This window comes from Phyllobates terribilis, unplaced genomic scaffold (genome assembly GCF_046119375.1).
Source record: "Phyllobates terribilis strain yellow unplaced genomic scaffold, ASM4611937v1 Scaffold_7__3_contigs__length_470593459, whole genome shotgun sequence".
Lineage (NCBI taxonomy): Eukaryota > Metazoa > Chordata > Amphibia > Anura > Dendrobatidae > Phyllobates > Phyllobates terribilis.
The window spans coordinates 240948544-240969878 of NW_027362767.1; the positions used below are offsets into that span (position 1 = coordinate 240948544).

General features: G+C 42.1%; 1 protein-coding gene across 1 annotated transcript in view; it reads left to right on the forward strand.

Moving 5' to 3' along the window:
- Positions 1-21335, forward strand: part of SLC6A8 (solute carrier family 6 member 8) — a 55697-nt gene that overhangs the window by 21484 nt on the left and 12878 nt on the right. The window contains exons 4-10 of the mRNA XM_073639941.1: positions 1573-1705; positions 14075-14209; positions 16238-16341; positions 18585-18709; positions 18951-19063; positions 19950-20087; positions 20721-20823. Of these exons, the coding sequence (XP_073496042.1) occupies positions 1573-1705; positions 14075-14209; positions 16238-16341; positions 18585-18709; positions 18951-19063; positions 19950-20087; positions 20721-20823 (851 nt within the window). The remainder of the gene's footprint in view (positions 1-1572; positions 1706-14074; positions 14210-16237; positions 16342-18584; positions 18710-18950; positions 19064-19949; positions 20088-20720; positions 20824-21335) is intronic.

Below are 21335 nucleotides of genomic sequence, written 5' to 3' on the forward strand. Positions count from 1 at the left end.
AAAAAATGAAGAAAATAAAAATAACAAAAAAAAAGCACAAAATCAACACAAAAGAAATATAAAATTTTGCACAATTTTAACATAGAAATTAAGACATTTTACCGCAAATTATTCTGCCCCGGCGACAGCTCAATGGACAGTAATTAAGAGAGGGAATAACATGGACAAAGGATTTACCCCTTTGTTTATTGTTAACGGCCAATATAACAAACGTTTTTTTTTAATTCAGGACACGTTTTTTAATTTTTGATCTAGTAAAAGCCTTTATTTTAGAACGTTGATCGCCTTGATTCCCCAAGATCTACATGTCCTTGGCACAAAATATATGGCTCCTTTACATAGCCATTGTATATCCATGTATATGCAGAAGGAAAAATGTCACCGACTACAGCTCTAATTGATCCTATCCCACCAAAAATCACGATAACACCAATTTTTGAGCTTCAGTTATTGTAGTGATGATAGGAGGAATAGTAGTAGGATTAAAGAGATTTCTAGTATTAGAAAAAAGAGGTTTCATTTTTTTTTTTCCTTGCAGAAACAGCGCCACTCCTGAGTACAGGCGGTGTCCGGTATTGAAACTCAGCTCCATTTACATGAATGGAAAAAAGCTGTAATACCCGGCATAAGCAATGGAGGAATAAGGCCGGAAATAAAAAGTTAACATTTTTTATAAACTTTTGCTAACCCATTAGCTGCAGCCACACCTAAATGTGAGTTATGAATGGACTCAGGCTTAAAACAAAATGGCCAGTGCTGCAGAGATCAGTGGGATGAATGGTGCATACACAATAAATTGCTATGGCGCACAATGTCTTGGCGCGGGAAAGACTTTTGCCATCTGTCCATTCATCATTATTATATTTTCATGGCATCTACTGTTATTTACAAATCTTCATGCCAATTTCCGACACGGCTAATTTAATTAATGAACATTACAAATACATTGGTTAAGACTAGGGTCCTTTTTTTTGTTTCCAGAAACAGCGCCACTCCTTGTTGTAGGCTGTGTCTGGTACTGCAGTTAAGCCCCATTTATTTGAACCTGCAATTTAGTACTAAAACTTTGCACATTTATCTAAAACACTTTTATAGCAACAGTTAGAATATTTTTATTTATAGGAGACATAAAAAAAAGTGTTGATAAATACGGCCTTCGTGATAATTGTGGTAAAGGAAAGGCCCATAAGACTTGGGATCCAGTCAATGACTTTAGGAACAGAAATCTTTGAGCAGTGCCAAAGGGGCGAGAGCTCCCATTGGTTCAGGAAGTCCTCCGCCTACAGATCATTTGATCACTTTAACTAGACTTCTCCTTTAAATAAGACTTCTTGCCCCATTTAACACCCAGAAATGGACACTCCATTAAAATGCCCCCTAGGCCCACATACTCTAGCCTTACTGTTTGATCCTGTTTCCTGTCTGTCCCGTCTCCTTCTTTTCCACCTCACACGTCCTACTTGAGCCATCACCAAGAGTCCATTAAGGACTAACAGATAAATGTGTAGCTACTGCCCCCTATCTTTAAAAAAAAAAAAGAAAAATGGATGCTCACTGCAATCATTCTTCCAGGAACAAAGTGTTGAGACTTTCCAGTGGTCTGGATGATGTGGGCTCAATAAACTGGGAGCTGCTCCTGTGCCTGCTCGCCTGTTGGACTCTCGTCTACTTCTGCGTCTGGAAGGGAGTGAAGTCTACTGGAAAGGTAAGAGTTATCGAGGGCTCCGCCCCTTATACCAGACTTTTAAGCCCACCCCTGAGGAACCAATCAAAAGCCAGATTTCACTTCCCTAGCACAGGTAAGAGAGATCTGATTGGCTGCTATGAGTTGAGTTGTCAGAACACAGAAAAGAAAGTGCTGTCAACAGCTAAGATTAAATGCTGACAACTCCTCTATGCTGACATCTATCATAGTTGTCGGCTCAAGGGCTTCTTTTTTTTTTTAACGGATAGAACTAAAATGAAAAACTAGGGCGTACATACCATGGTGGCAGATCATGCAGCCGGTACGGAGAAGGACCACCTTACTAGAACAACGGCATTGCCAGCAATAAAGGAGGCAAAAAATTGGCCTGGGGGTTGAGTTACAAAACCTTCCTTTTTTGACCATTGCTATGCTGCTTTCCAATGTGAAAGACCCCCAAATAGTAACTACAGGGAGGTCCCCTAAGTTTGTTTATGAAGGAGTTGAACAGTTTCAAAAATCTAGAATTAAATATGCATAAATAGTAAGTTATATCAACCTACTAATGTGTATATTCAGATATCTCCTCCGGTCCTGGCTTTGGCCCCTTCAGTTGGGCTAGACACAGTAGAGTGTTTCTAGTCTTGGCAGGTGATCAGAACTGAGGTTGAAGGGGGCTGGCTGACTGCTGATTGCCATAGATAAAAGAGCCCCTTTATCTGTCTGTCAATTGACAGATAAGAGGGGTGGGGGCTTTTCTATTGAAATGAGCAGTCAGCCAGCCCCCTTCTGAAAAAGTGCTGACACAGAAAACTTATGGGAAGCTGCTGAAAGTGGCACCAGAGAGGATAGCTGAATATCGGGGCACCTGTTATAATAGAAGCACATTAGCAAGTTGCATTTACACACATTTAAGCATCATTTTCTTTAAAGAGACCTGTCACTTCAGATAATTGTGTCATTTTTTTTAACTTGGCGTAAAAGCCGCTGTTCTCCTGAATCCGGCGTTGTTTTTCTCTTGTCCCTGCGCCTCTCCCTTCCTGAGATACGGCCCACTCTTAACCGTTATATCAATCTAGTATTTTTAGCCAAGTGTGTGTGTGTATTCTTGAGGACCATGCCTACTTGGCTAACAAAACTAGATTTATATGCAGGGAAGAGAGGGCCATATCTCAGGAATGGAGAGGCACAGGAACGAAAGGAAAACATCGCCGGATTCAGGAGAACAGCGGCATTTACGCCAGATGGAAAAAAAATCAGTATTTAGGGAACGTGACAAGTTAAGTTTAGCTGTACAAACTCATTAAATGCTGTGACTTTTCAAGCAGAACTAACATGTTTAAAGCACTAAGTATTGGTGGTAACTATTTCTCCATGTGCCTGTGCCCAGTCCATGCCCAGTTATACGTGTCAATGCCCAGTTTATAGCTGCCAGAACGGATTATATACCATAGTAACCTTCAGAGCGATAAATTCTCTTAGCTGCAATTATTCTCAGTCTGTAACTTTCCACAAACAAGCAGGGGTGGGCTAGGCGAGCATGCAGAAGTCTCGAACAAGACAGTGATTGAGGCACGGTATTGGCAGAGACAAGTCTGTGTATCTGACGCTGCTGCTCATCCAGATCTTGCTAAAGATAGAAAAAAAATAAAAAAACATATTTCACGTCGCCAAAGCGTGCACACAGACCGCACGCAGCTGTGATTTATGTGATTTCTCGTCCTGTCAGGGCTATTTCAGTTCTGCTCAGTACCGCAGGACGCTCACTTGCAGAATTGAATAGTAAGTCTTACAACAGGGCGACCTGCGGGCTGAGATTCCTGCTGCAGTCAATACTGCTGGCACCGTACCATGCTGGCACTCGCTTATGCCAGGCTGTTCACACAAACATATACCAAGCAGTGCCGAGGAATTAACCCATGACTGATATCAGAAAACTCCACTCAGCCCTCTGATAAAACTGGACTGGAGTGATAAACCGGCTAAATAAAGGCCTTTTTCTTAGGCGTTTTGCCGTGAATTGTTTCCCGTAATTGACGGCGTTGTAAATGCTCGTAGGCGGCACGTGATCAAGGTCTTCCCAGCAGGTGGAGAGTTTTCAATGAAGTGTCTGTTAGTTCATGGACTGCGCTGAATGTGAAAATGACAGCGAATGGAAATTTCCGCTACCTGATTTACTGTAAAAAGATTGGAACTACATTTCCATCATCATCTGTATTATGTACAGTAGGTGTGACATATCGTTGGAAAAAATGATGCCCCGGGGGCCTAAGTGATAAAGGTTCAGCCACAACCATGAACCATTTATAATGCTGATGTCGTCTTATGTGACAAAGGGACCTTTTGGTTTTCCGAAGCTCAGTGGCCTGGGTGACTGCTATCATGGAACCCTCTAAAATGACACCCATGAGTAAAATAATGAAATATGCTTAAAGGGCTGATTGAATCCAGTCTATATTTGTAGGACAATCAATAGAAAGAGAGAAGAAAGCCACTTCCAGACTACTCCTTCTCCTCCAGACTCCTCCTTATTCTCAAGACTTCTCCATACTCCTACACAACTCCAGACACCTCCATTCTCCTCCTTCAACTTCTGACTCCTCCGTCCTCTTTCAACTCCAGACCCCTCTGTCCTCCTCCTCCAGATCCAATGTTCTCTTCCTCCTCCAGATCCCTACATCCTCTCCCACCTCCTCCTCCAGATCCAATGTTCTCTTCCTCCTCCAGATCCCTACATCCTGTTCCACCTCCTCCTCCAGATCCCTACATCCTGTTCCACCTCCTCCTCCAGACCCCTACATTCTCTTCCTCCTCCTTTTCCAGACCCCTACTTCTTCCTCCTCCTCAAGACCTCTACTTTCTGCATCCTCCAGACCACTATGTCTTCTTCATCCTCCAGAACCCTACGTCCTCCTCTTCCTCTAGACCCATACATCCTCCTCCTCCTCCAGACCCCTACGCTGGTGGCTTATCTTCCCTAAAAAGCAAAAGGGTCAGCCATTAAACTTCCAACAGTCCGATCCTTCTTTCCCCTAACACTGTCTGTCGGAGGGAGAGTAGCGAGGCCGCTATATACATCAGATGGTTAACCAGTCCTGACGAAATCGGTGGGTTCAACTGACTTTTATCTACACATTTATGGGAGCCTTTAGTATGTTTCTGTGCATGGTGCATACAGGTGTTCATCACAAAGGTGACAAACGTGATGCTGATTTCAGTCTTGGGTAAGGCCCGGTTCAGATTGCTGTATTGAAAATGGGGCCAGTCGCGACCACAAATTGCGGACGTTATTCGCACCTTATGCTCACCTTCATTGTAGATGGGTGCCGCAGCTGCCTTTACATCGAATGCATTATTCTGGTCCGTAAAAAAGAACAAAGTAGTGAATGTTGTGATCATCAGTCTGCATGGAAAATCAGCCATGTACATACTCTGGCACATTGGCTATAATAGGTCCGGGGTGCACACAGAGGATGATATTAGCCAACATTTAGAACAGTCTAATACATAACCAACAAGTTTCCATAAGATGTGGAGGCATCTGTCACCCTGAGCCATTTCTTTTATGCTCCATTTGACTCAATATTTATATTTTCTATGAGGAAAAAGTAGAATTTTCTAACATTTTGAGAAATGAAATTTAGTAGATGCACTACCATTGGCCTAAAATATCATACGATGTATGGCTGTAGTGAGAAAATACAAGGCAAGAAGATATTCTCATGCTATCTGGACAGTTGTCTATGCTCTACCAGAATAGTCTCCAACAAATGGTTCTTCAGCTATTGAATTACTACAACTCCCAGCAGGCTGAGAGTTGCAATTTCCAAACAGCTGAAGAACCACAATTTGGAGAGTTACTCTAATGTGTATGGCCAACCAGCCGTACATATGGGAGAACACTTGGAGAGTCACTGGTTGGAGACAGCAATTGTGCTGTATGGTTGGTGACCAGAACTTGAAGATCTTCATGATGTAGTGGTCCACCATATACACTCAAAACTCAATTCTCTTTCTTTTCTGTAGTCCTCTTCACCCACTGGCAGGGCCATGGACAATATTCTGGCACTTAGACCAGTGTCAAGACATTATCTACAAAGGCACCCAGAAGTGAAGAGGACGTCAATGTCCAGAAATTAGGAGAGTTATCTGATCTGGAGTCGATATTCTTTTAGAAAGTCTGAGCTCTGTATTTATTAAGGGGGTCTAATTTGGGTCTGTATTTAGAGAGTGTGGTATAGATCACTTCCCAGAATCTCCCTGATGTCAATTTCCCTTTAAGTGAGTGAAGGAGGTAGACCGTCCTGAATTGCTCGGCAACCGTGGAACAATGAGGAGGAATGAATGAGACTGTAAAGAAGAAGAATGCGATTGCCCTTGAATTATCATTGTCGGCCTCTCCTTATCCAGTCATCCGTCCCTTCTCTCCCAGGGAGACTTTGGTGGTGGCACAGAGCATGTCCTGGGACCAAGTACATACACAGCAGGTGGCCAGAAGAGAGATTCCAGCATAAGTCTCTAGCTTAATCCAAAGATCTTGCAATTGAGCTAAAGAATAGCTGAGACTGACCGAGATTTCTGTAGTAGAGAAAGCAAATGTGTACACAGATCTGTAGTGGAAAATTCCTTCCATCGAGAACGGGCCAATAAATCTACACAATGGCGCAGACAAAGTATAACAAATCGCTTGAGAACATAGATTAGGTTGGCTGGACTACTTTATGTCTAGTGGGGCTCCTCCTGCACACAAGCCCTAATTTTAGGGGATGACGATGTAGCAGTCTTACCTAGGCTTTGGTCAGCAGTGGAGTCGGGCGCTTTTACAAAGAGCCACCAGGGAATGTAATTCTTAGGGTCCCCAACTCAGAGCTGTAAAAACACGTCCCTCTACATTGCACCAAAAATCGACAGACCCTAATGTCAAGTAAGAGCCAGATTAAGATGGGGGTATCTTTTGATGGAAACTATAGAAGGTATGGCTCATTAATGACTCAGAACATAGGCCCACCATCTTAGGTGGGTAATGTTTAGAGCAGTAACATTCTTATTTCCACAGTACCCTTGCCTATGCTAAGCTTTACATCACCTAAGGCTGGAAGAACTAGTGTCCACCAAAGAACTCCATGCTATGTGCTATCGTAACAACTTCTGGAGTTTTGGTTAATTAATTTATATAGTATGCCACTCTTATCTCACCATTCTGACTCATCAGTCCAACAGGATCCTTGACCTTGCCAATAATTCATAGATACTTCAAACTCTTAAAAGGGTTGTGCATTTTGGACAACTCATACGAATTAGATGGGTCCCTTAAGAATAAGATGACCCCAAAGTATCCATCAGCTCGGACCTTTAGTGATCATCTGTAATCTTTGGGGAAACCTGGCAATGAGTTTGGTTTATGAAAATGGGTTTTTTTCAACCCCTTTGTTGCATGTCATTTTATTCTTACCAGTAACACTTGTTCAGCAAGAACAAAGGATTTATCTGAACAATTTCAAGACAACTCATGACCTTTATCTTCTATGTATAGTACTTATCCTGCCAGGAAACCTTCACATTTTTGAGTTGTGTGGGATCAGCTGAGTGAATTTGGTTTTGGCTTATGACACAGAAATGTTGGATTTAAGAATGAACTTGATGACTGGGCAGGGATGACTGATCAAATGAACTAAATATTGTCATCCTTTCACTATTGTTGAGCATAGATTTCAAAGACTCTTTTGGGGACCATGCAAGAATGCTTATTCAGTGCCTACGATGCCAAATGGTGACCTTCCAGTATAACCGGACAAATGATTGAGACTCTAAGGGGTTAGGAATTGGCCAAAGGTTCGTGAAGATATGGGGCAGCAAACAACAACCAGGCTTTTCTATCCTGGTTGGCAAGGAATGGCACCATGATGGGAGGTATATTTTGAACTTTGGTATTGGGCCTTTTCCTTTCTATGTATGTGTCACGCAAGGTATGGGAAAGACTTAGTGCAACATAAAGCGAAGAGGGAAAGGAAGCCCAGACTCTAGGGAAAGGGGGGAGTGGAGACCTCCTGGCTGAATATCACCCTGTCTCCCCTATCGTCCCTATCATGGCTCTACACCAGTCGCCGCACGTGTTCCTTGCCCTGTCTTTCCCTGGCGTTTGGCTAAGGCTAGGGAAGGGAGGAAATGAGCACTAGTCAATCCCCACTGAACACTAAAGACAACAAGGGAGGACAAACAGGGGGAAATTGCTTAGCTTTAGATGAACTCCAGACAAATGCGCACACGTCCTCAAGCTCCAGAGAGGACGAAGTACTGCTCTTGCTAAAGCCTCACAAGTATTAATGAATATCGCCGGCACTTCCCTCTGGAACACAGCAGGTATTTATACACCCAGGCCAGGGTGTTAATTAGCCAGAGGAAGGTAGTCGCTGGGTCCTAGAGACAACCTCTAAGAAGGTGTCTGCAATGCCAAACGTAGAGACAACCCACTGCACGGTGACTGTCTGTCATTTCGGACACACCCGTGACAGTATGTCACTGGTAGAGTTGGAGGTAGGATCGTGCAATGTGGTCACATTGGTTCTTTGTAGTCAACTTAGAAGGTGACTACAAAAACAGACAATTGATTGATATCTCCTAATCAAAATCATTTACCAACAACCAAAGGATACCCTTCAAATGGATAATGTGTCTAGCATTGGCTCCCGAAGAAAGCATAAATCCAGATTAGGCTGTAGAAGTCAAGAATAATGACTTTATCTTCTGTAGGCATCATGGCTTCTCGTCTGAATGTTCCTAAATATGGTAGGCAGTTACAAAAAGGTAAAGTCTAGATCAAATGTGATTGTTCTTTAGACTCTTTGATACCAACACTCAAGGAGTATCTTCTGACTTGAGAGAAGATCCTGTAATGAATTATTCTTCAGCCATTCACTCATGGTCTCCTAAGGACATTTTAATTGCTAATGAGTGTCTCTTTTTCAATTAAATTCTTATAAGCCAGACTGGTTACAGTACCTTGTAAGTGACCCGATAGTCAACTCAACTCACGTTTTCCTACTTAAATATATTTGTAGCTCTTTGAGCTTTTTTTTCTTTGCTGCTTACAGAGTAGAAAACTGCCACCTGAACAAATTCTATGCCATTAGATTACTGTCCTTTCATAGATTTGTCATTAGAAACTAGAATTGTCTAATCAGTTAGTGAATTTTCAGTAGAAAATATCTTAAAGGGGACCCTTTACTGGATTGTTTTAATATAAACTGAATGTCTCCTCCAATTGCAGCTGTTCCACTGATTCTGAAACAATTTTTATTTTTTTTCTGTGCCCCTTCATTCCAAAGTGACGCCTTTCAGTAATAAGGATGCAGATTTCCTCTTTAACCAACTGGGCATATAGCACAGAAATTTTCTGTGGGCGTGGCTGTGTTTTGATTGGTCAGCATCATAGAGGAGAAAAAGCAAACGCCCACAGAGTAATTCTATGGCATATGTCCAGTTCGTTGAAGGGAAAAATTGCATCTTTATTATCGGGGGCATAACTTTGGAACGGAGGGGCACAGAAGAAAAAGAAAAACTGTTCCAGACTCAGTAGAACAGTGGCAACTTGAAGAGGTGCTCAGTTTTTTAAAAAAAATCCAGTGAAAAGCCCCCTTTAAGTCTGTCTACACACTTTTGATAGCTACCACTGACTGATAATCCTCCCAACCAAGAAGGGAAAAATTGCATCTTTATTATCGGTGGCATAACTTTGGAACGGAGGGGCACAGAAGAAAAAGAAAAACTGTTCCAGACTCAGTAGAACAGTGGCAACTTGAGGAGGTGCTCAGTTTTTTTTTAAAAAAAATCCAGTGAAAAGCCCGCTTTAAGTCTGTCTACACACTTTTGATAGCTGCCACTGACTGATAATCCTCCCAACCAACCCCATATACACACATGCTCTATTTAGCAGAGCCTACTTTTGCACCGAATGAGATATAGAGGACGTAATGGTGTACCCTAAAGGGTAAACCCCTGCTAAACATCTCTGGTGACGTGATGGTTTATCTCCCCGAGAACAAAAGGATGTGGTGTTATGTTTCAACATCCGGGGATGGTCAGAAGGCCCTCATACACCACCAACACCAACCTTAACCTAAAGTGTAAAAATTATTAATTGTGTCTGTTGCATTGCCTTAGTTATATCCCTTGACTTTGGTACTATGGTTGATTCTTGATACCATTGCTTACTACTAACTGTTTCAGCTGAGTTACCCGTATGTCAGTGCCTATAACTAGCTCATTGCCGGCAAATATGTCACCAGGATTAGTAATGGGTCACTATCTGTAACGAAGTAAGATTTCTGTCTTATGCTGAGCAGCATCCGATCCCTCTCAGGGGCGGCCTCCCCATGTCATCCTCGGTATTCTTACCCTGTAACCAGACTATAGTCAGCTGAACGAGATTGACTATCTAATGCCTCATCTTGACAGACTGACCATTTACTAAACAGCCTTCATTCAGCTCTGGGGAATGACCTTCCTCTAAAGACTCTGCTCTTCTCTGATTCATTGTGACAGAAGATTATCACCTAAAGCCTGGACTGTCTATCGTTACATGGCATGCCTTAAATATTAAAAATGTTCTCCTTTAAAAGTATTCTCCCTAAATGAGCTCTCCTCAAAATGGCCTCATTAACCGAGTTCTTAAACTAAATCCAACTTAAATGTGTCTTCCTTAAATATGATCTTTTTAAAAGGAATTCTTGTTTAAATAAATAAAAAAATGTTTAAAAAATATATATATATATATATATATATATATATATATATATATATATATATATATATATATATATATATATATATATATATATATATATATATATAATATATGACTGATAACAACACCTCTGTATAAAGTAGATAATAGAGGTTCCAGCCTATTGTCCGGAATTTTTTTGGGGGGGTTTTATGTGAAGTTATGTCCAATTTGCTAATTTGTGTTCATTTCCAATACACACAAAGGAAATAAACGTGTATATCAAAACGTGTAATTGCAATACTTAATTTTCTGGAAAAATTTAAAGTGTATCAAAACTTTTGGCCATTACTGTGTATATATATTCTGCTGTGAATGGTGGACCCTCTATTAACTACTGTATATAGAGTTCTTATCAGTTATTGTACAGGAGGAGGAGGTGAGCTGTGACATCACCTATTGTGAATGATGGATCCTGTGTTATCTACTGTATATAGAGGATCAGTCAATGAACAGGGGAGGAGGTGAGCTGTGACATCACCTATTGTGTATGGTGATTCCTGTGTTCTCTACTGTATATAGAGGTGTTATCTGTCTTTGTACAGGAGGGGAGGAGGTGAGCTGTGACATCACCTATTGTGAATGGGGATCCTGTTATCTGTCATTGTACAGGAAGGGAGGAGGTGAACTGTGAGATCACCTACTGTGTATGGTGGACCTGGTGTCATCTACTGTATATAGAGGTGTTATCAGTCATACAGGAGGAGGAGGACGTGAGCTTTGATATCAACTATTGTGAATGGTGGATCCTGTGTTATCAGTCATTGTACAGGAGGAGGAGGAGGTGAGCTGTGATATCACCTATTGTGAATGGTGGATCCGGTGTTATCTACTCTATATAGAGGTGTTATCAGCCATTGTACAGGATGGATAGGAGGTGAGCTGTGACATCACCTATTGTGTATGGTGGATCCTGTGGTCTATATTGTATATAGAGGTGTTATCAGTCATTGTACAGGAGGAGGAGGTGAGCTGTGATATCACGTATTGTGGATGGTGGATTCTGTGGTATCTATTGTATATAGAGGTGTTATCAGTCATTGTACAGGAGGGGGGAGGTGAGCTGTGACATCACCTATTGTGAATGGTGGAGTCTATATATAGAGGTGTTATCTTTAATAGTGTGCTATTTAATGAGCACACCTTAAATAAGACTTTAACTGAGCCTTCCTTATATATGTCTTTCTTTAATAAGTGCTCTTTAAAACTGTCCCTCTTACAAAATCCCTCTTAAAAGTGTCTTACTTGAACACATTTTCCCCATATGTCTTCCTTATAAATCCATCTTCCAGTTTTTGTGTCCATAGAATGTAAAAGGAATGAAAGTAATTTTGTCAATTCTTTTTCTGACCTTACCTTACAGCATGTAGTTCTGTGATTAGAAAAAAGGGTCTTTGGTTATTTTTTTCTTCCAGAAATAGCGCCACTCTTTTCCATTGGTAGAATCTAGTATTACAACTGAGCATCATTTATTTAAATTCTGCAGTACCTGAAACCGTCCATGGACAAGAGTAGCGCTCTTTCTGGTAATAAAAATTATTTGGCCCCTTTTTTCTAATCTCATAAAACCCCTTCAAATCCTTTCTTATCCAGAACTGTGTTTACAAGTCTGTGACTGCCAAGCTTACATTTCCCGGCATACCCTGCTGCTTTATTTTGAGAATCATAGTCTTTACACCAGATACTGTACAGTAATATGTAATCTGACTCTCCTGGAATGCAGAGTATTGAGTTATATACTCTCAGCTAAACTGTCAGGGGCTTATTTTTTGCCCACTGGTTCCATTAGCAACCAGCTGCATTACGAGTGCAGCTCTGAGGTATAATAGCTGTAAATAAGGATTAATACAAGCAATATAATGTATAGTTGAAAAGTTACTAAATTTTTGTAGATTTTAACTATTAATCATATCTAGTCCATATAGTTAGTATGGTTTATATCCAAGCTGCTAAATGCGCATATAATTTCCCTTCTGGCACAGAGGCTGAATGGACAAGGCCCGGTGTGGGTTGTGGGCACTGACTAAAGGGCAGCTGTTGCGTCATGTGAACACTGTCTTGTCTGACTGAACACTATGGGGAATGATTGACTCACAGCCGAGGCCGCAAAATAACATTGATTTGAGTAATACAAGAGCCTTAAAGGGCTAGAAACCCTATAATCTATCTACGACTTACTGTGCAGTTGCAAATAATCTCTCGGCCCTGTTGAAGCAGAAGTTGGCAAGAGGAAGCTCATGGCACATGATCAGAAAATGGGAAATTGTATCTATCAATCAACAGGACCTACAGCCTTAAAGGGGTTAGAAAAATGGAGACTTTCTTCCAAAAACAGTGCCGTAATGGTCCACGGGTTGTGTGTGGTATTGCAGCTCATCCCTACTCGCTTCAGTAGAGTTCATCTGAAATTTCCGACGCAAGTCACAGACAGGTATGGCACTGTTTGGGGATGATAGCAGCAATATATTTTTTTTAATTCTGCGCAATCCCAATTAATAAACCGGCAGGTTGTTTATGCTCTCTGATGCAGCAGCATTAGATGTGTGAACAGTTCCAGAGAAGAGTTTGTTATGCTTGCAGCAAATGAAAGGTTACTCAAGTCTGAGCAAGGAGATAAATGCAAATTGTAGAAGCAAACAGGAGTTTGACAAGGAGATGATTCCAGCTGAGTGAACTATGCACAAGCCATCCACAACCTGTCTCCACCATACATCTGTGATCTAGTCTCCCGGTATATACCCGCACGCAATCTCCGATCCTCAAAAGATCTCCTTCTCTACCCCCCTCTTATCTCCTCTTCCCACAATCGCATACAAGATTTCTCCCGAGCTTCCCCCCTAGTCTGGAACTCTACCCCAACACATCAGACTCTCGCCTATCATGGAAACCTTCAAAAGGAACCTGAAGACCCACCTCTTCCTACAAGCCTACAACCTGCAGTAACCCTCACTCCATCATACTGCTGCACAACCAGCTCTACCCTCACCTACTGTATCCTCACCCATCCCTTGTAAATTGTGAGCCCTCGCGGGCAGGGTCCTCTCTCCTCCTGTACCAGTCGCTGACTCGTTTTTGTTCAAATTATTGTACTTGTTGTTTGCAATGTATACCCCTTTTAAACATGTAAAGCGCCATGGAATTAATGGCGCTATAATAATAAAATATAATAATAACTGAACACAAAGCCTACATAATAGACACATATGGGTGTCCAAGTCGGCCTTAAAAGGCCTGGGGTAATGATGTCACTGGAGTACACTGGGCAATTTGTGAATCCCGGTGTGGACCACAAAAAAGGGAGCAGAGGCCAGTGCCGAAGCTGGGACAGGTGTGTAATGCCTGTACATAAATCTTCCCATACATCTAGGCATCAAGGGTAAAATTGGTGGTCAAACTTCTAGTTGACCAGGCCATCAGGGTGTTGTCCCCTTTAGAAATGGCCGGACAGGTACATGATCCCAAAAGGCAGGCCTTTATTACATAAATATAAGCAAAGAGTCGGGATGGACTGGATCTATTCAGGTTTTTATGAGTTAATACATATATTTGGGTATTTGGGGACTGTTGTGAGATGTGACGTCTTCACCATGTTTTCTCTCTCCCTACAGATCGTCTACTTCACGGCCACTTTCCCCTACGTCGTCTTGCTCATCCTTCTTGTTCGTGGTGCCATGTTGCCTGGTGCTTCTGAAGGCATCATATACTACCTTAAACCCGACTGGTCGAAGCTTGGGCATGCCCAGGTAAGAAAAAAAATCAATATAGAATTGAGCTTGCCAGTTTATGCATTTCTTATTACAGTCATCCATAATACCGCCATCAGTTGGCTGAAGATAATGACAAAAAGCTTTTATCCGATCTCCCGGGAGGAGTCTTCATCTTGGCATCTCGGAGCAGATTGTAGGTTGTAAATTCTGCAGTGAAGATTATTTCCAAGCAGAATCTCATCACCTACAGACTCTTCTCAATCATTCCTGTGGTTCAAATGAAATGCCTAAGGTTTAATTTTTCACCCTGTGGCCATTAGCCGGCTCATTGAGCAGGAACATATGTGGATCTGTACCTGAAGAAGATCAATCATTACCAGATCTGCTGCTTAAAGTGCATCTCCTATAGCAAGTTTAAAAATATAGTTGGATTCCCCAAACTTGTCCCTTCAAAACTACAAATCCCATCATGCCCTGACAGCTGAACCCAGTGTATCGGCATAGCATGGAATAGGGTGGTGTAAAGGAGCAGTTGCTCTGGGCACTAAATTCTATGGGGCTGCCAAATTTAATGTCAAATGATCCAGCGGCAAGCACTGCTTCTTCTTGGCACGACCGCAAATATTCTGCTCTGTGCTCTGCCGCAGAACTCCCCTTGCCCTCTCACTTGTAATTTTATCAGCAAAAAGACCGAGCTCTGCTGTGAGAACTGTCCTAAATTTTTTTAACTTTTGCTTGTAAAAGATAAAAACACTAACATCATAATAAATGTTCTGTTTTTACAAACTAGGATTAGGGCTAGGGTTGGTTCTAGGGCAAAGGTTAGGGTTAGGGTTATGGTTGGTTCTTGGGAATAGATTAGGGTGAGTGCTAGGGTTGGATCTAGGGCAAAAGTTAGGGCTAAGCTTAGGGCTAGGGTTGGTACCAGAGCTATGGTATAGGGTTGGTGCTAGGACTAAGTTTAGGGTCAGGGCTAGGGTTGGTTCTAGAGCTAAAGTTAGGGTCAGGGTTTGTGCTAGGGCTAAGGTTAGAGCTAGGGTTAGGGCTAGAGTTGGTGTTAGTGCTAAAGTTAGAGCTAAGTTTAGGGCTAGGGTTGGTACTAGGGCTAAGGTTAGAGCTAGGGTTAGGGCTAGCGTTGGTCTTAGTGCTAAGGTTAGAGCTAAGTTTAGGGCTAGGGCTAAGGTTAGAGCTAGGGTTAGGGCTAGAGTTTATGTTAGTGCTAAGGTTAGAGCTAAGTTTAGGGCTAGGGTTGGTGCTAGGGCTAGAGCTAGAGTTGATGTTAGTGCTAAGGTTAGAGTTAAGTTTAGGACTAGGGTTGGTGCTGGGGCTAAGGTTAGAGCTAGGGTTAGGGCTATAGTTGGTGTTAGGGCTAAGATTAGAGCTAGGGCAAAGGTTTCGGCTAGGAATAGTACCAGAGCTAAGGTATAGGATTGGTGCTAGGACTTAGTTTAGGGTCAGGGCTAGGGTTGGTGCTAGAGCTAAAGTTAGGGTTAGGGCCAGGGTTTGTGCTAGGGCTAAGGTTAGAGCTAGGGTTAGGGCTAGAGTTGGTTTTAATGCTAAGGTTAGAACTAAGTTTAGGGTTAGGGTTGGTGCTATGGCTAAGGTTAGAGCTAGGGTTAGGCTAAGGTTAGGGCTATGGTTGGTGCTAGGGCTAAGGTTAGAGCTGGGGTTAGGGCTAGAGTTGGTGTTAGGGCTAAGGTTAGAGCTAAAGTTAGGGCTAGGGTTGGTGCTAGGGCTAAGGTTAGAGCTAGAGTTTCGGCTACAGTTGGTGCTAAGGCTAAGGTTAGAGCAAGGGTTAGGGCTAGTGTAGGCACTAGGTTTAGGGTAATAAATTAGTTGCATCAATATAGCATTAAAAAAAATAAAAAGTGAAAAAATATATAACTTCTTAAAATACGATCCACATGCTTGTGGGATAAGGGATTCACTACTGGATTGGAGGAATGGACTGATGGATTGTTAATGATCCACAGGTTAGTGATACTAAGAACGTGCTGTGAGCAGGTTACTGCTAATGTATGCTGCGACATACAAGTAATGTGTCATTCTTATCAATGTGCACAGGTTTGGATTGATGCCGGGACACAGATCTTCTTCTCTTATGCCATAGGGCTGGGAGCTCTTACTGCACTGGGCAGCTATAATCGCTTCAACAATGACTGCTACAAGTAAGAAAATACAGCGTGCATGCAAACAAGTCCTGCTTCGCTTTCCATAAAGTTGTTTTTATGGTTGTTTCCACCTCCGTAATTCATGCATTTAGCAGGCAGCATTCATTTTCTGTGTACCATGTGGGTAGGGGATCAGCACATGGAGTACTGAATGAAAGGAACTCACAGGGTAAAGGGTTCATCTTGTCACCAGCCAAGTGAAAGGCATTTGTGACAAACACTCATCCACTCTTCCAAGTATCCAGGGAATTAGCCATCATCAGCCTTTCCATAAACTGCACATCAGTGTTGCACTGTCTATTACTGGCTACAGAATCAGTCAACTGAGAATCTGTCAGTGAGCTTGTTCTGATCGTCTGTTGGGAGAGTTTGTTACTCTTTTATCTGTCCTTTAATTAGCTTCTCTCAGCTGATTTATGACCACGGACCACATCAAAATTGAATGTGACGGGAAACAAAGAGCCTCTAAACGCCAAACAGTACCACATTTTTTATGAAACCCAATTGCAAAAATAATTGTTAGCCCCCGCCAAAAGGGCATTTAAGTTAAAAAAAAAAAAAAAAATCTTCAAAAGGGGGACATTTTTATGAATCACCATGAATCAAATAATATGGCAGATCCTCCAAAGTCTAAAGAACTCTTAATAGCCATTTTTCAGTGTGGCTTCTAACATGGTGTTTCTCAATTGTATGACCCCATTAATGGAGAGCCCGTTTCTCTAATGGGGTCCTCTGTCATTCCAAGATCGATTACAAAACTGTGCCCCAACACTTGGCAGATGGGCACGCTCTTAGTTAGTGTAATACCAGGAACGTTTGCTGCGGGGATGATGGGCCACTTTAAGGAAACCAGAGCAGGAGTCTGACAGTAGGGTTATATAATGAGATTGATGGCTGCACAAAAACAGCTGCTGAAAGGAGAAACCCAGGGAGTTGGGGGCAGAATGACATGACAGCTGCGGTGTGTAATATGGGTGGATGGGCCGACACGGCTGCGACCGGCCACGTGGGGCGAGCATGGTTCCTGTGGTCCTCCCTCTTATTTATGGAAGACATTCTTAGCTCAGCAACTGATCTCAGATCTATTTCAAGGGATGATGTCAGTCTGAAAGAAGACCCCCTATACCTTCTCATCCGCTGCCAAAAAGCAACTAACGTATGCAAAAGACTTTTCAAAAGATGTTCTTGGGTTATATGGAAGTAGCCATTTTGAAGCACCAATTTCTTAATTTCTACATCTTAAGACCTCCTCCATGGAGTACAGTCAAAGACTAACATAAAAGAAGTGATCCCATAGCGGTATCCTTTATAACTTTTTGGCCCCTGTACGTTTATAATATCGATGCCTTTTTAAGTGGCCGAGGACCTTTTCGTCTCTTCTAAGCACCAGGGTCCGAATGGGGCTACTACCAAAGCAAAAAATTTAAAATTGGTGCCGGTTCACACTACCACCCCCTCAGGAGGGTCCAGCACTTTTGAGGAGCTAGATTCCATCAGGCTTGTTCTTCTTGATTGTTATGGCGTCTATATAGAGGAGATCACCGTACAGGTTCAACATCAATGAGGAATGGGTCAACATGAGCTTGGACCCAAGTCTTCACAGACTTCTTCTGAGCCATTGGGTTCGTTATTGGGTCACATTACTGAGATAGTGGAACTGTTGTTTTAGGAGAACTTGCAGCAGAATGTGTCTCCCAATAGCACACCCCCCCCCCCCCCGTCTGTCCATAGAACTTTATGATCACAAACTATCATCTTCTATCTGATTAATGTGAAAATCAGTTTTTACTGAATACAAATTTTTACCCATGAATTGAAAGATTAACGTAAGAGAGCAAAGCAAAGTTCCCTGATTTCTTATTTTCCGGTGTACTATTGTTGCTGAATACAAATTGAAACAACAAATCCACTTTGAGATACTGATGACCTATCCTTAGAATAGGTCATTGGGTATTGCAGTTTAGCTCTTAATCAGTGAATAGGAACGGAGCTGAAGTACCCGGGAACGACCACTAGATAGTGTACGGACCACTTACATCTGTCTCTCACCGTACGGACCCCCACCAATCAGTCATCACTATAGTAAGCATGGAAAACCTTTTTGAATTTCATGGGCTAACTTTATCTAGCAGGTGGTAGTTGGGTCATTTAAATTTAAGGAACCTTTCACAAATCCCATAAGTCAGATAAACATCTGTAGCGGTGGTGTGTGTTCTGACCAGCTTCATCTTTCTTCTCAGAGATGCCTTCATCCTCGCGCTTATTAACAGTGGGACCAGTTTCTTCGCTGGCTTTGTGGTCTTCTCCATTCTTGGATTCATGGCAAATGAGCAGGGAGTGGACATTTCCAAAGTAGCAGAATCAGGTAAGTACCTTCTGGAGCAGCTGTTTTTTGAGGATTACTGACTCCTCTGTACATGTCCACCAAGAGGAACATTTCTGTACATGTCCACCAAGAGGTCCACCAAGAGGAACATCTACTGTGCTCCTCTGCTTTACTTGTTTACATTGATGGAAGAATTAGTCCTGTCTGGTTTCATTGCACCTTTCATAGTGGTGTTAATTCCAGCTCACGGTCCTTACACCGAATATGTTTTCCATACTAGGGCCTGGATTGGCATTTATTGCGTATCCCCGGGCGGTGAGTCTGATGCCAGTGGCCCCTCTCTGGTCTGCTCTTTTCTTCTTTATGCTGCTTCTCCTTGGTTTGGACAGCCAGGTAAGCTATCTTTTTATTCATACATATAAGCTTTTTTTCCATTTTGCGCTGCACTGCTCCATTGCCAAGATATTCACATTCATTGCTTTTGGAGAGCAGTATGTGAAATCTCTGCTTGTTGTGCAACTAAGCATTTCTTCTGAGTCTTCTCTGGAGGCATGCGCTTTCACCCCTCCCAGATACTGCCCATCACAGCTCAGCAGACTGTTAGATCAGTGGCCATGCTGTGATTAGCAGCATATTGGAGAAAGTGGTGAACACGCATGCCCCCATAGAAGACTCCGAAGAAACACCCAGTTGAACCAAAAGCAGAGATTTCACATATTGTGCTCCAAAAGCAACAAATGTGAATATCTCTGCAATGGAGCGACGCAGAGCAAAATGGAAAAAAACTGCAGAATCGGGGAAGCTCGGGCAATTTTACAAGGTATTAAAGTAATTTTTTTGATCAAGTAACAGGTCCTCTCTAAACAGTCCTAGTCCGTTTTCTTTTGTTAGAAGGGTTCCCGATGATGAGCTTATCACAAGTTGTCCCACTAATGGGACCTACAATGATCAGCTGGAGGAAGCTTATAACGAAGGTTCAACTTCCCTGCAGCACCACCGCAGGAGAAATGAAGTATTACACTATTTTTGTTTAAATCAATGGGCCGTCTATGTGATACACCAAAATGTCAGGTCCTCCAAAGTGAAAGACATCTTCTGTAATCGCTACCATTCAGGCTAATTAATTAAATATTAATTGGTAACTTTAAACCCCTCTACTGGGTATTTGGAAATGGTTTGTATATTATACAGATATATTATAACTATCAGTTATGGGTGATCAAAGAACTAGAATGTACTGTGTATAATGTCACTTAGAAATCGTTCTATATCATTACAGTTTGTAGGCGTGGAAGGATTCATTACCGCCATCCTGGACCTGCTTCCATCACGCTATTATTTCCGCTTCCAACGAGAGATAGCTGTGGCCATTTTCTGTGTGGTCATGTTCCTTATTGACCTCTCTATGCTGACGGAGGTATGATACGCAATCAGGGCAGCATCATTTTATATCCTATTTCTATCTTTTATTATATAGTGTTTTATATATTTTTGTTGCAGTCCATATCTACTTTGCTTGTATTTTTGAGTTTGTTTTATGAAAAGTATATAAAAAAAACCCTGATAACTGCCAGGAATGAGAGCAGGTTTCTTAATCAATGTAGTATTAGGAACAATAACCCCTTTGGTTGCTATGATCTGACGTTGGCTTGTGCATGTTGTGTTATTAGCATTACTTATATGCCCTTATTATTACAACGGGCGGCTGAAAATATCAAGAGACACATGAGCCTTAAAGTGACCATACACATTAGAGAAAAGTCTGCTGATCCCAATGTTTTTGACTGGACCAAACAATCATCTTATGGATATGGGGGCATCCCAACGCTTCCCTGATAGATGATGTTGAGGGAAAGAAGGATGGAACCACATTAGGATTCAATAGTAAATGGAGCTAAGGTGCAATACCAGACACAGCCTACAGACAGATGTGGCACTGTTTCTGGATGAAAGCAGCCGCGTTGCCATTTTGATCTTATACAACCATATAGATGTAGAACATCATGGTTATATGTGACCTAACATCCTACGTATGTGTTTGTCTTTGCAGGGTGGCATGTATGTTTTTCAACTGTTTGACTATTACTCTGCGAGTGGAATGACCCTTCTATGGCAGACTTTTTGGCAGTGCGTAGTCATTGCCTGGGTGTATGGTAAGTCAGTGGCAACCTGAAAAAATGGATATGAGTTATATATTACTTCTTCTAGCAACTGTTTAAAGATCATGGTCATTTGGCAGAGAGTTGGTGGAAGCTCCTGGTGCTTCTATGTTATTTTGTGGTCCCAGGGCTTTTGTGATACTACAACATATAGTCATTGGGCAGAGACTTAGCTGGAATATTGTGGTCCATCTATGCGGTTGTGGGGTGCCAGGGCTATCGTAATGCTATAATTAATCATGGTCATACGGCAGAGACATAGGTGGAAGCTCCTGGGGTTTCTATGTGGTTGTAGGGTGCCAGGGCTATCATAATACTATAATTAATCATGGTCATACGGCAGAGACATAGGTGGAAGCTCCTGGGGTTTCTATGTGGTTGTAGGGTGCCAGGGCTATCGTACTACTATAATTAATCATGGTCATTGGGCAGAGACATAGGTGGAAGCTCCTGGGGTTTCTATGTGCTTGTAGGGTGCCAGGGCGCTCGTGATACTCCAATTAATC